This window comes from Anopheles cruzii, chromosome 3 (genome assembly GCF_943734635.1).
Source record: "Anopheles cruzii chromosome 3, idAnoCruzAS_RS32_06, whole genome shotgun sequence".
Taxonomy (NCBI): Eukaryota; Metazoa; Arthropoda; class Insecta; order Diptera; family Culicidae; genus Anopheles; species Anopheles cruzii.
This window is the reverse complement of record NC_069145.1, coordinates 27,831,208-27,845,845: the sequence shown is the minus strand read 5'-3', so window position 1 is coordinate 27,845,845 and position 14,638 is coordinate 27,831,208. Positions and strand designations below refer to the sequence as shown.

At 52.0% G+C, this 14,638-nt stretch overlaps 1 protein-coding gene across 2 annotated transcripts; it reads right to left on the bottom strand.

Annotated features, from left to right (window-relative positions):
* Positions 1 to 3,925: 3,925 nt before the first annotated feature.
* On the bottom strand, positions 3,926 to 12,630 carry LOC128271594 (alpha-tocopherol transfer protein-like). Of its 2 annotated transcripts, none has more exons than XM_053009182.1 (5): positions 12,490 to 12,630; positions 6,225 to 6,413; positions 5,145 to 5,336; positions 4,654 to 5,074; positions 3,926 to 4,584 (listed from the first exon to the last, which is right to left on the bottom strand). In XM_053009182.1, the coding sequence occupies exons 2-5, from the start codon at positions 6,314 to 6,316 to the stop codon at positions 4,384 to 4,386; spliced, it is 906 nt and encodes a 301-aa protein (XP_052865142.1). In that variant the 5' UTR covers positions 6,317 to 6,413; positions 12,490 to 12,630; the 3' UTR covers positions 3,926 to 4,383. The 2 variants fall into 2 exon arrangements, with proteins under 2 accessions (XP_052865142.1, XP_052865143.1); XM_053009183.1 differs by having other exon boundaries at positions 6,225 to 6,418; positions 12,492 to 12,624.
* Between the last annotated feature and the right edge of the window lie 2,008 nt (positions 12,631 to 14,638).

Here is a 14,638-nt window from a genome sequence, read left to right as displayed (position 1 = left end):
TGGATTGAACTTGGCCTAACTATCGGTGTAGTAGGGCCCCTTAGCTCCCGTTCGGGAAACGCGACCCGCGACCGCACAGGGAAATTCCATTTCCTTTCTCCCTTTCGCACTATCCGCCGTATCCCTCGGCCTGTTTGCCCTATGCTCTGCCTACTGCCTCACGGACTGCCCGAATTGAACGGGGATCCTTCTGGACCCTCACGCTCTCTCGCTCTCTCTCTCTCGCTGTCTCTCTGTCAAACCGGTAGCAAAGTGCAGCATCATGGCCGCGGGAAAACTTCCTCCGCCACTGCTCCGCTTGGTGTGGTGTGGCGCAAGCGAGGCGAGACTGAAAACTTTTAATTAACTTTTATTTCGGTCGTCCTTCCCTACGGAAGCGAGAAACAGATTTGCGGCTCGCTTTAAATGCTTGCCGGCCTGTCGCTTCCACGGGTCGCGCGTTGCACTTTGTGGAAAGATTTATCACTTCCGCTGAGCCTCCAGCGAGGGCGATCGGCTTCTGTCTGTTGAGTCCGAAAAACTCGTTGGCAGACCCAACTGTGGCCGATGGCCTTCCTGATTCTGCCTCTTCGAGGATCATTTCTGGGGAGTGCTGGATTACGTCCTAACTGCACGCTGGGATTACAGCTCCTGCTGTCCGGCTGCTGGCTGGCTGATAGTCAGGTCAGTGTCCAGTGGCTCTTACTCCAAACGATGTTGACGAATGGTTAGTCCTACTGTTGACAGCCTGTGACGCATCGCACTCAGGGGCTGTTGCTTATCGCGTGCGCTGCAGCAACAAACGATCCCATTTAGCCAATGTTTCCCCACAATGCTAGCTGTCACTGGCCCGTTTTGTTTTACTTTCCTTTAAAGTTTGCATCCTTTTCCTATCGCGACTCGTCTTCGGAATTTTCTCATAATCTCTCTCTCTTTCTCTCTCCGTTTGCTCGATTAATCACACACTGACACGTTGACAGACAACTATCGGAAAGGGTACGCAGTTACGCATCCGCAACCGCGCACACACACAAAAGTCCAGCGTATGGTCCCGTGGCATCGTCAGTATCCCGTTCCGTGCCCCGTGGAAGGCTTTTCACGCGTCGTGCTTTCCACACTCGCAATCACTCACTCACACACGTGGGCTTTGAGGTCACGAACACAGGCGCAACGCGTGGCGATTCAGTAGCAGTAGCGAACCTTATTCTGCGGACCGTGCCGCGACACTAGTGGACCGGAGTGCTCAATTTGCTTCACGCAACCAAATTCCGCGACTGGGCGGAATCGAAGTGTAGTGGCAAAAGTTTTCACACAGTTTTTCACCACCATTAGGCGTGCAGTGCGGAAGTGAGCTGCGAAAGGACACTCAGATGGCACAAGGGACCACTCGTCGGCACCACTTTTGCCAGACGGCGCCGTACGGCCACAACGCTGGCGGTGGTATCACCGAGAAAACTTGGAACCGAGGCTTCCTCTACCGCGCGAGCCTGCACTCACACATCCACGCCACACTACACTCGGGTGGTACTCGATGGGAACGCTTTTCATCCCTGGTCCGTGGTCCGGAAAAATCTGGTTCCCGTACTGGCTGGCTGGCGAACTTGTTGGTAGAGGATCGGATGTTGAGTTTTACACCACACGAACGCGTCGCGTCACGGCCGAGTTCACGATTGATTTAACAAAACCCACCTAGGCAAACGCCAGCACCAGGCGCCAGGGGCCAGAGGCACCAGTAGCAGCAGGAGCAACTGCTGCTGCTCCGTATGGTTCCGCTGCCGTCGCAGTAGGAAAAGGATGAAACGGCACGGGGTGCCGCAACTGTCTGCCCGGGACTGGCGGCGGAGGGGGGTAAAACCGTCGCAGGAAGGCGACGGATACGCGGTGGAGAAAACTTTGGGGGAAGAATTTGGGTCACACAGGCTACTACGCACCACCACTGGCCACGGGCACTGTACGACTCCTTCTGAGACGGCGTGCGCTCGTTCAGTAATCGGTTCGCGGTTCCGTGTCGTCGGCGGTGAGAGTCGAGCGCGCGCTTCCCGCTGCTGAGTGGCTCGGAAACGGCCAGATGGCCACTAGGTTACCGGAGCGACGACTTTTGTTGGCGAGCGCGCTCCCTGGACTCGCTCGTCCACGGGATCCGGTGTTATGCAACTGCAGACCGCGTAAGGAGACGACGGAGACAGAGTTCCCTGGAAGCTCACCTCTCTCTCTCACGCGCGCTCTCTTCTATTCCGAATTGTTGTCTGCCTCTTGTCTACCTATCGTAGCCCTCTTTCCGGCGGAAGGCACACTCGAATCGTTGCGGAAAGCTCCCGCGGCTTGCAGCGGAACACAGAAAAGACGGCGCCGGCGCACTGCGAGCTACGCGAGCCGTCGTGAGTGAAAAGAAAATCTAACTGAGTCACCCACAGCCCCCATGGGTTGCAGGTTCACTATAGTGGTTCGATTCCGCTGAGTAACCGTAGTAACCCATCCTCGTCTTCGTCGAACTGCGCGTGATACAGGGTGATTCAAAAACCTGGACCGGTTCACTGGTGGACGGTGGATAATTCAAACCAAGCCAATGGCTGTAGTAATTCAACAGACAGATCTGGTATTTAGTCGCTGCTGCTGCTGTTTGTTTTTCAGAAAACTTCTGCCAAGAGTGAAACGCCTGAATGTATGCAATGTCTAGTTTGGTATAATTAATTCTTTTAGAGGATTAAATGAAAACAATGTTCCAAACGTCTCAAACGTGCGATGGAACGCCGACAGAGTTGTGTTGGGCTAGGTTGGCCTTTAGTTTTATTGGTCTGCGGAGGGCGCAATTCAGCCAGAGGCTACCAACTTCCGGTGGGCATCCGTCGTTGCCCGTGCCACCTGTAAATGTTAACTAAGTATTAATTATGTATTTTGAACAAAAAAAAAAACAAGTATGCAAAAAGCCGTACTTTGCTTCTTGTTAGCCCTGGCGGGTAGGTCATCGGGTGTCTGCCACTCCATAAGGTCAGCCTTTTATTCGTTTAACCTCAAGCGGGGCATCGTGCGCAAAAAAGGCGGAAAAAGAAATCGAAACGGCCACCCCAACACACACACACACACACACGTGCGATGGGAAGGAAAATTTTTGCATCCGTCATGGTTAAGCGGGTCGGGATTTAGTTGAGCAACAAATTGCCCCTTAACTGTGACCGCCGCCTCGCCGTCGACTGTCGCCGTATGCTGGCTGGCAGTGTCTGGTGCTTGTTTTTGCAACCAAACTTTTCCCACAATTTGCACCATCCCCAAGGCACGCAAGGATGGACGCGGACGCTGGCTCGGGATGGCCGGAAATGATGAGACTACGACAGTGCCGCCCCTCGGTGCACGTGGGGAGCGTCGGAAGCGAAGTGGAAAACCAGAAGCACGGAAAAACACGATTAGACTTTTAATCAACAGTATCTCTGCGCCATTAAGCGGGCGAGAGGCTTTGTATGGGGGTATGTAGGGACCCGACAGCCATCCCACACACACACATACACACACAGCCAGAGACACAATGAAGTCAGAATATCATCCGTGCCGTGGGTTCTTTGCCTTGCAAAATTATTTTCGGACCACGGACCGGGCCGTCCTCCACACCATGACGGCCCAGCCAGGAGCAGGGTTCGGACCATTCGTGATAATCGCTGCAAAGCTCAAGGGGGGCTAAAGGGGACGTAACGGACGTAACGGAGGGTGACTCGTTTGTGAATAATAACCAAATCCGACGCCACTGCCAACGTCGCCGCCGCCGCCGCGGCTTCCATTTTTTGCCTTTCGCCAGGAACGATTAAAACCCCTCACCTCGCGCTCGCATTTGCGTTTCCAACTCCAGGCCCCGAGCGCAAAGGTTAATTTGGTTAGTGTCCAGTTTGCAGCGCCAACCGCCTTGAACTTGGCGCAAGTTAATTGGAGGCACCGCTTTAAAGCCATTCTCAGCACGCGCAACTGAAACCACCGTCCTTCCGTTCTCGCCTCAGTTGCCTTTATTTACAATTCCAACTAGAACGTGGTTCCGGGTCCGCCGCCGCGTTGACGCAGCAAACAAGCACGCACACACACAGATAACACACACACACATACAACCGGCCTTACGATAATGAGCAATAGATGTAGACGAATAAAAACAAACATTTGAAACAAAGCCATTGAAGAATGCGCCCGCAAAAATCAGTTGTCAAAACACAAAATTCCCGGTCCCCTTCCACTTCCGGTCAATCCGTTGCGGCAACTCGGAGACGGAAGGAAGGTACCGAAGGAAGTTACGGTAGCTGGGTTGGTGAGAACGAGTGGCGGCGATGATGGAACTTGAAGGACTCCCTTCCGTCGCGGTCGCCGCGGGTGTGCGGCGAAGTGGAGAAGATGGCCACATGATCCGTCCGGCCGTCGCGACCCCCTTCGCTAATCAATCTCCAGTCCCCGGAACGCTTTCACCGGTGGCTTGATGGCGGCGTTCGAGCTGGCCGGCCCACCACCGTTCTTCTGCTTGGGCGCCTCCTTGAGGGCGCTCGAATCCGTCAGCCAGTCGCGATACTCCGTCTCCAGACGCCGCTTCTGGTCCGCGTGCATCGTGGCCACCTCCTCGTACGGTCCGCCGAAGTCCTGCAAACGACGAAACGACGGCGGCTTTTTAGGGACCCAATTCGTCGTCCTCCCATTCAGAATACCTACCTTCGGCAGGTAGTCAACCCCGACGATCTCCTCCGGGCCGGACGCCGTGAACTGCAGCAGCCCCAGCAGCTCCGACCGGATCAGTGGCTTCACCAGGGCCATCACCTGATTGATGAAGGACGCGGTGTGCACGATGTAGATCTTCTTCAGGCGCACCGGGTGCGCGTCCTGGATGTAGCTCATGAAGACTCGCAGCGGCCCGAACTGGACGCGCGCCAGGTGCCCCAGCCGGACGCCCTTCATGTCGAAGATGACGATGTAGCCCTCGACGATGCCGTCCATGCTGATCTGCGCGTCGTTGAACATGCAGAACGATTTGACGGCCTCGGCAAAGTTCATCTTGGACGGGTCGGTGTCGGACAGCCGGTAGTACAGCAGCCGGTAGCCTTCCGGTGTTGGCCGCGGCAGCGCAACCATGTGACTAATTCGTGTAGACGTTTAGTACCGGAAGCGTGGCGTAGAGTCGGGACGGGCCCCTACGGGAAACTTACGTGGCGTTCAGCGTCATCTGCACTCCGGCCCCCATGATGTCCCGGTTGTCGAATATTTCGGGCGAGTTGGCGTGGATCTGGGCATACTTCTGCATCGCCTTCTTGGCGTCGTCCACGTCCCAGAGGCACGCGTGCAGAAAGAGGTGGGCATGGTTCTTGGAGAAACCGGGAAACCGTGGCTGGGCCTTTGCCCTAAGGGGAAGATGTGAAATGAGAGCTTGAGAGCTGGCGACGATGTACGGAAGACTAAATTCTACTAAATTTCAACACTTTTTGGTCCCAAAGTGATTGCGAACCTGGTCGCGATATAATACAGTGTCAAGCCCGACGGCTAACTAAATTCAGCTCAGGCTTTTGTTTCATCATCCATTTTCACACAATCGAATTGAGAGCGCATTGTGTCGTGCGTCTCCAATGTTTTAAGATTATATGCAAACATCAACGGAACATAATTTTCTGACGTAAGATCCATCCCTTAGGGTGGTCTCCCTTTTACTTTAGTCTCATTCTTTGTGCTGTGCTGTGGTTTGGGAGTACCTCTTATCTGTATCCTCAAGCGATACCCAATCTTCAGGATGATCACATCCATTTCACATTCACAACAGACTATTTACAAATCTTATCAAGTGAATCAACAACCGGCAGCTCGGTGAAAATCAAACAAGTGCGTCTGAGTTTGTTTAATTGTGGTTTCTCTAACTTAACAGTTCATCTCGTGCCATGTTTTTCGAAGCTTACAAGCAACTCTTCAATTGGTCGTCGAGCCACCTTTGACATTACATTTGCTGGAATTAAAGGCATCGCGGCGGGTATGTAATTTCAATAAACACGGTGCGCTTGATGGGCGATCTCTCAGGTTTCGTGAACAATTCAACCCATGGCTAACCCGCTAGGCAGCAGCCCGTCGTATCGATCCTGTTAAGGCACGGTTAATTTCAAAAACCAAAACAGGGCCGGCTGTTGTTCGTAGGCAGCGGCTGTGCTTTCGGAACCCCAGCCGCTCATGTACTATTCCGCATTTAATCAACCAAATGAAGTCATCAAACCAACCCGAACCAGAAAGGCCGTGGCGTGGCTTACCAGTCGTAGAATGCGTCCACGTCGGCGGCGTACTGCTTGGGCACTTCCAGCGGCTCCGGGCTGTCTTTGAACGGATGTGACAAAGTGGTCATTATTGGCACTGGTGCGGCTCGCTAGCGCCTTACGGGTTCCAGACCGGGCCTGCCAGACACCAGGACGGCTCGGATCGTTCGCTCTCGTCGCCTTTTACTATCCTTCAGATTCGTACATTAAGAACGGGAGAAAGAGAGAGAGAAAATGTTGGAGAAATCATAAAAAAAAACGGTCAGTTACACAGTTCGTCCGCCAAACTTCACGTCGTCGACGTTACAGGCAAATTATTTCGGGTATCGGATCCGTGGTTTAATATGCGAACCGCCATCAACGAAACGAAGCTCAACCAAACATGAGTTGGGTTGGAAATATCTATCAATTCTTAAACCCACTGAGTCCTTTAAGATTTTGAAGAGTTCCTCGCAGTAACTCCAATGCAGTCATTTCATTAATCGCTTCATCATTTAACAAACAGTTCCACTTCCCCTTTGGGCCGCTGTGGCCATCAGTTTTCTATTGTCCCGACGTGTCACACCGGACGGATTGATTAATGGGTTAAATTAATTGCTTTTTAAGTGGACGCATTCACAATGAGTGGCCCTTCGCGTGGTTAAGTTCGCGAGTTCGCCGGCACCAAGATCGGTGCGTTCAATCGTTAGCGACATCGATTTCATAATTTGTTGATATTACATGAACGATCGACTGGCTGATAAGAGCCACAATTCACGCACGCACACAAACACCAGTCGTCCTTACGCACACTGAACTGTCCTTCTTGAGTATGTTTCTCCGATTGGCCGTTTCTTCGGACGTGTGTCACGAGCGACGGAACGACAGCTAAAAAGGGTAAACAATAAACCACGCAGCGGGCGCGACAATAACCTTGACCATCCTAAAGCTCAGCCGAGCGAATCCGTGTCCAAAGCGAAACGTCATCGTCGCGTCAAAACGCGAGTCGCCGGCAGCAATCGGGTTCGCAGCTGCATACATTATCCACGAGGGCGCAGTACGGTACGGTACGGTACAGCCTTGGCGGAGCACTGATCGGCTTGACCGCCACCGCCATCCATCCGTTTTCGGTACGTAATTATGCATATGTTCCGCGCGAAGGTTGGGTATCGATTTTTGGGCGCCCTGAAGGCGTTACTAGAACATAGAAATCATAGAAATCCTAGTAGGGCACGCCAATGGAGGTGCTAGGAGTTTATGCTTGTTAACTGGTTTCAACAACCACTGCAACTGCCTTTGTGGACATTTTGTGCAAACTCAACACGATGAGCCGGGCATAAGGTCGTTTCGCGTAAATGGTGCAAAAAAAGGAAGGAAACATTAAAGAGTTTAGCGACGATTTCGACGGCGGCGACAACAGGCTGCCAACGGTGGTGCCGGAACCATCGCTGGGCCTTCCCAGAAACCCATTCGACACATCGTTACACAAGGCTAGGAACGACCTGCACACATCTTACTCCGTTCCCACGGATGTTGTGCTTTCGTGGAGCAAAGTGAAGCAAATATGCAAATTCTTGCATGCGAAGCCAACGATAACACCGGCGCTGATTTTGTAAATAATGTCTCAAGGGCAGTGTACCTGCACAATGTAAACTCCTGTCTGTAGTTCTTCGCGAGTACTTTTTGAGCTCTTTTTTGTAGACCAACGCCCTAAAGCGCAGGTACGGGTATAGAGGATGCACCAAGAATTAATGTGCCTTTGGTTTCAGAGAGAAACATGACTGACCCCATTAACATGTACCAGAAACATCGTTTTGATAATAACCACCAAAAAACACTAACAATGATTAACAAGCAAACCTTCTCAAAGTGTCGCGTAAAAACTCGATCATCGCCAAGCACGTGAAACCGTCGACAGGTGCGAAGGTCGCCTTCGGCCGGATCTTCCAGATGGAACCACCAGAAGATGTTCATTCACCACGCTCAAACCCTCGTGTCGTAATGCATCCACCTCACCTCACCTCACCTGTTCAACCCGTTGGCTGGGGTGCGAAAAAGCAAGAAAAACAACCTCCATCCGACGCTTCGCGAGCCACACGAAGAGAAAGAGAAAACTTTCGCATAATTGTCATAAGCGTAACTTTCATTACCTCTCCGCCGTGGGCCAAGGTGCCTCGCGTGCCTCTCGTGCCGCCACCGGGAACCGGACTGGAGGCCACCACCAACAACAAACAGGCGAGCGACGGGGGAAGGGCGCAAAAAATCATACCACAGAGAGATGCCTCGGCAACAATTTTTAGTACCCCTTCGCGTACTTGACGTCGCGTACTCACACAGCGCCGTCGCGTGTGGTTCGCACAGCTCGCGTGCGGTGCCATGCCGTGTGTGTGTGTGTGTTTAGACGATGGTGTGACGGTGATTCCCGGGAAGGTGATTTGTGGTTTGGCTTCAGACGAAGGCAGTAGACTTTTCGGACTGCAAACGCCCAACAAACACCAAGGGCACGCCTCATACTTTCGTCGGTATGTGCATTTACTTGACCGTTACTTATGCTGTGATCCACGTGTCCGGGAAATCGGCTGGCAGAATTGGGATGCTTCTGCTTCTGAGCCCGACATCTAAGGCCCGCGGTGAGATCAGCATTGGCGACCGAAATATGTTTCCACAGCCGCCTGGCGGTTACTTCGGAGCGGGGCTCGGACTTATGTAAGCTTATTATAAATATGCCCCAAAAGCCAAAAGCCAACAAGCACCAACAATACACCTCAACCCACATGATACATTAACGCGGATAGAAAAGAAAAAAAGAAACATCACGACAGTGCTTAGCCGCAATCCGCTGGCGCGGGTACTCCACGTGGTATACGCGCGCTCGCGGAGACTGGCCACCTCCCAGCATTCGGCCAGGCGCCGTAAGGCCACACTTTACCATCTGCTGGGGAGGTTATGTGAGTGCTTTTCACGTACCATCGCGCGTCTTCTACGCGTCCTCTGGCGGTGGCGACGACGGCTGCTGAGTAATGAGACCGCGTTATGTGCCGACCGGTTGGAAGGTTGAAGGAGACGTGAATTAAATTATACAACCGTGCGCACGGCGGACTGATGGAGTGGAGGCATAATGGCGGGAACATGAATTGCCGATCGCCATCGCCATTCATTCTTCGTGCACCGCTTCTCGGACCATCTTTAATCCGACGGACGGACGGATTGGCATTGGCATCTTGCGTAAAAAAAAACCGTTGGCGAATGAAACGAAATAAAAAAAGTGGTCAGTTTTGTCCATCCAGAACAGCTGGGTTTGCTTTCGGTAAATAAATGCGTTGTGTAACTCCCTTCTCGCGCGAAACCTCTTCCGGGACGGCTGCCGATTTATCAACCAAACCCGGCCCGATGAGCGGCCGGATTGCGTAAGCCGACGTCAGGAGCTCGGCTCAAATAGAAGCCAGGGCTGCCAAGGCTTCTTGCGAGCATCGGCATCGATCACCACCGGGATTGACGCAAATCGATCGCCAAAGCTAGAGTGTTGTTTGGGGTCCTTGAGGCAACTCGGTCACCCGACCTTGATCGGAGGTCACGCAATGGGTCCATGGGCTTCACTCACCATCCAGCGATCGAAGGGTGCGATCTGTGCGCGCCACTCGTTAAACCTGAACCTCCCCACGAGGCGAAGTAATTGCGAGGTGTGCGTTCACCACAAACGGGTTCGGGTGTAATTAGTGTACTAGACTTTGTAGTAACCTAAGTGGCACCTCTGGTGGGCGTTCGTGTTTGATAAAACCGTTTCAAACCTGCCTAACCTGCGACCGAACGGAGCGTGAGCTAGGGTCAAGGATTGGAGACAGGTTCTAGGTAGCTAATGAGTCAAGGGGCTAGTCAACAGTAAACTATGCAAAAATGCGTTACACACTGCAAAATACAGTAATTACCGTACCGTTGTTCATCGTTGTGCCTTTGGAAAGGAGTTGGAACTGTTTAAAAATATGTAACGTAATTGTTAGAGGGCAACTTTCACCTTGCCCCGAATATTGCTGCACAACGCAGCTACTTTGCGTCATGCTCTCGAAAGTGTTATCAACGTAGAGCTCCTCACACTGACCTACATCCGGTCTAATCGGGCGATCGGAGAGTGCGAATGGTGAAAATGCACCCAGCGCGCAAAAGGCCAAACAAACATCAAACCAAAGCAACATCAATCGCTGTAGCGGCTGCACTGACTGCACTCTACAAGGCAGTCGGCGGTTCCGTTGCACCGATTACGAAGTTGCACCGAACCGACCCGATCGTCAAGGTCGACGGCAACTCCAGCGATAAAGCACACCATCCTGACCGTGGCGAGCGCCTCCCTGTTCGCTTCACGCGGATTGTTCACGGTTTTGGGTGCGCTTTCGCGTTGCATCCGACACAGTTTCGTGCGCCGATTCGATTTGGAAAGAAGCCCCCAGAGACTTCCTGCTGAGGTCACCGACCAAACGCAATGCACTTGCACGTCGTTGCACTGCTATGGGGTAACTCGACATGTTTTCTCTCCCTTGTTTTTTGATAAACATTTCGATACGCCGTGTTTTAAGCGGTTTTGAAGGTTAGCTATGATTAGTGGCCAGAGCTGGCAGAACGAATCACGAATGCAGGTCACGTAAGCCTCGCTTACCAAACCAGTGTAATTGCCAGAGAATGGCCAGCAATATCATCTCCTCATCTGAATGCTTTGGTTAGTGTTGCAAATACAATTAAAGCGAAATTGAAGAAGAAAACTGGCCACTCAAAGTGGCTTATCGAGTATCGAATAACAGTCCAAAAATCTGTAATCAGCATCACGTAGCGCTCCAATTAACCTGCGCTCAATTCGATCGGCGATTGTTATTATCGTTAAAATAAAAAGCCCCACCGACTCAATAAATGCTGCCCCGAAACTCCGTGAAACGTGATAATTAGTAGCTCGATTGGGGGTTGGACTCCTCGGTGGCGCAAAGGCCATGCGCCACTCAACGCCAGCGGGCGGCGCAGACTTCTTCGTGGTGAAACAATTATGGAGATTATTCGATAATTGACTCGGGAGCCGGAGCCGAGAGATCGAACTCGTTACGCGCCGTCGAGGTGAAAATGCAATCCGGTGCAATCGTTACGAAATGGGCGTCCTCGCGGGACGCATTTCTTCGAGAGCAGAGCAGCAAATTGTACACCAGCATCGGCCGGAGACGGAGAAATTGTGACACCGCAACAGTTTACCGCCAGCGAGGCCCCGGTGGGCTGGAGCAACATAACGGAGTTATGTAAATTTTTTGCAGATGCCAGCGGTATCGAGCGTAGCGCGCGCTTACGTGCCATCCGGGCAGTCCCTGTTCCGAGTCCTGCTCCGAGATTCGGATGCCGTGGGTGACGGTTTTCGAGCTAGTTTGCCGGGGAGTCGCTTAAGATCATTTGTAGTCCGTGTCGGCCCTTGCAGTGCCTTTCTTACACCAATTAAAACCCAAAACCGGGCAACGAGGATGGCAAGCGAAAATTAAATACGTGATCGAAATATTTGCAACTCGGCCGCAAACGGTGGGCCCCGGCGGATCGTCCGGTTTGCTGCATCCGAACGGGACGGCACTGCAGCACGCCTTTCGTTTTCCGGCACTTTCGTTGCAAAGGGAAAGGCTCGAACACTTGCCGTCAGTCCCCCCCGGCCCGGGCATTGTTACTGGACTGGCACCCGGACCAAACTGTGGGCGCCCAAAAGTACTTTATGTTCACTTCAGCTTCAGTTTCTTCACGGGGCGCACTAGGGGCGCCATTGTAAGCGGTAGGTACAGAGGCTTCCGAGGCTCGTTACTCGGTGATGTAACACGGCGAGGTTTTCAGTGTTGGACCGGGCATTTCGTTGGCTGCACTTTTGTGGACCTTCCCGCCTTCCCCAGTTGGTGTGTAACTTATCGCCCAAATATCGTTTAATGGTCACGTTTTTCCAGACACTTTAAAATACTGTTTCAAACTCAATTTATGTTTATTCATTTCATCGTGACGTTTTGCAACCATGGCACCATTTTCGAATATGAAATTCTGCTCAAACGGGAACGTTCCAAGTTTAATCATGATTATCACACACAAACACTGCTTCACCGCCAATCGAAGATCAGCCCCACTCCCGCCTTTTTTCCACCGAAAGTGCACCGATTTCCCGCACGGACGGAGAAAGTGCACGGAGCACGGCGTTTTCTTTTTTCGCTACACAAAATCCCTGCAGCGGACCACACGCTTCATGGATGCCATCCGGACCGGTTGCCGCAAAAAACACCGAACTTACACCACTTGTCTGCACTCCGTCGTCGTTGCAAGCCGTTGCACTCGAACAGCGGACACGCACGCCAAAAGCACACACACACGCGGGCGAGACGGGTTGGCTGGCGGGCTGGCGGGCTGCTTGTTGTTGTTCGGTTGCTGATCGCGATCGTACTGACGGCTCACCACGGTGCTCCGATCGGTGCTACGTTCCGCCCCGAGACGGCTCAGGAACTCAGTGTCGGAGGGAGAAAAGCTTGCTCGGCGCGGTGGCCTTGCGCTTCAGCGCGAAGCAGGCGCTCGCGGTTCGCGCTGATCGGCGCCGGTGAAAGATCCGTCGCGAATCGAGCACACCGCCACGAGGGAGACCCGTTAACCCGATCGAGCCCTCTCCCGTGGGCTCTAGTGAGTTGGTGGCACTCACTTTGGCCGACGCAGATCGTTCGTGAATCGGGCCTGCATTTGGCATCAGCATCGCACGCGGTGCCGAATATTGAAAGCCCCACGCTAAGATATTGGCGTGTTGGATCTTAAAACAAAGCGAACTTTCCTTTGCAATCGCGGTCCTCAAGGGCCGAGCGAGGCCTTTTCCTGCAACTGCACTTTCAGGCATTCCAAACTCTGCCCATGATGCGCCAGCTCTGCAGGTATTATTGAATTCCCGTTCGTGTTGGGTTTCAACGCGAAAGGTGTAACGTTGTAGTGACGGTCGGTGTTGCTAGCTCTAGTCATTATCATTCCTGATTTACACATTCGAGCGTTGTTAGTGAAAATGACTTGTTTGAAAATGATTTGTTCGTTTTGAATCCTCATCACGCAACGGACACGTTCCTCACGGGCTGCAGCACGCTTAATCTCGGCGTCATGAAGCATAATAGGTTTCTCAATCTCGACCCCGCTCGACACACAAATCATGGCGAATAATTACTGGTGTTCCTCTGTTACAATTCGCTCACCACAATGGCCATCCCATTACGACCGCAAACCCGGCACTATCGTTCGCCAACGGTTGACCACATCCGGGCGAATAAAAATCTCAATCAAAACAAATCGGTCCGCACGGTCTGGTCTGCCCAATCGAACAGCAAAACAATAATCTGGCAGCCTGACTGGGCTGCCTTAGGCTTCCCTTCAGCGTCTGCATGTGTTCGTATGAAGCCAGCCCAGGCCGAAGGGCCACAAGTTCGGTCCGGTCAAGCAGTAAAAATTTTATCGCCCACAGAAGCAATGTTTATCGAACAATTAACTTCAATTAACCATTTTAATTGACCTTCGGCGCTGGTGTGGCTGGTTCCTTTTCGGTGGTTGCACACTTCCTTTCGTCGGCAGCCGTTCCGGTACAGTGACCGCCCCGCAGCAACGGAGGGCAAAGGCCATTCCCCGCGGGGGGTGAGGTGGGTGAGAAAGCTTGCACTACCCTTCAAGTTTACCCTCTCTGCGTTGGCTTTCGTGCTTTGTTTTACCCTCCAGGCCCGGTTGTCCTAACTACGCACGGACTCGGTTATGGCACATGTTTCATGCTGCAGCACGCACCGGACGAGGACCGAGAGTTTTGGTTGCTGTTACAATTCTTTTGTTACATTTACGGTACGTAAAGAACAAAGAAGAACAAACTTTGCTCGATTGAACTTGAATTGCTTGAAATCGTGTTACAATCCTGCCAATCTGTTATCTCTTATCATGGTTCCGCTGCAGCTATTACTGCGATAAGCTTGGCTTCTTTTGCCATCTGTCAAGAATCTCTTTTTCCAAGTCAAGAATGTATTTTTGTATTATATGCACTATATGTTCGGGTGGCTGGTGGCAGGTAGTGAAATTGTATTTTTTATTTGATTTGCTGTAGATCAGGCAGTGTTGTGTAGAGAACAATGATAATTATTACAAGCACTGTAAAAATCTCGCGACGACGCGATTCAAGTCGATGATTTAAAACAAAACGCCTGCAACTAGGCAAACGGTAATGCACACTCGTTCAAGTGTTTGAATTCAAGTTCGCTTTTAGTTACTAAACGTGGCCAAAAATGAAAATAAGCAACGAATCAGTGCTCTTAGTATCTCTCAGTATCTTCCAACAGGAAAGCATCCAAGCGATAACTTCGAACATCGAACAGTAACTGTACATCCCGATAATCTATCCCACACTGGCCTTGGCGTATTATGGATGGCTCTCGCAT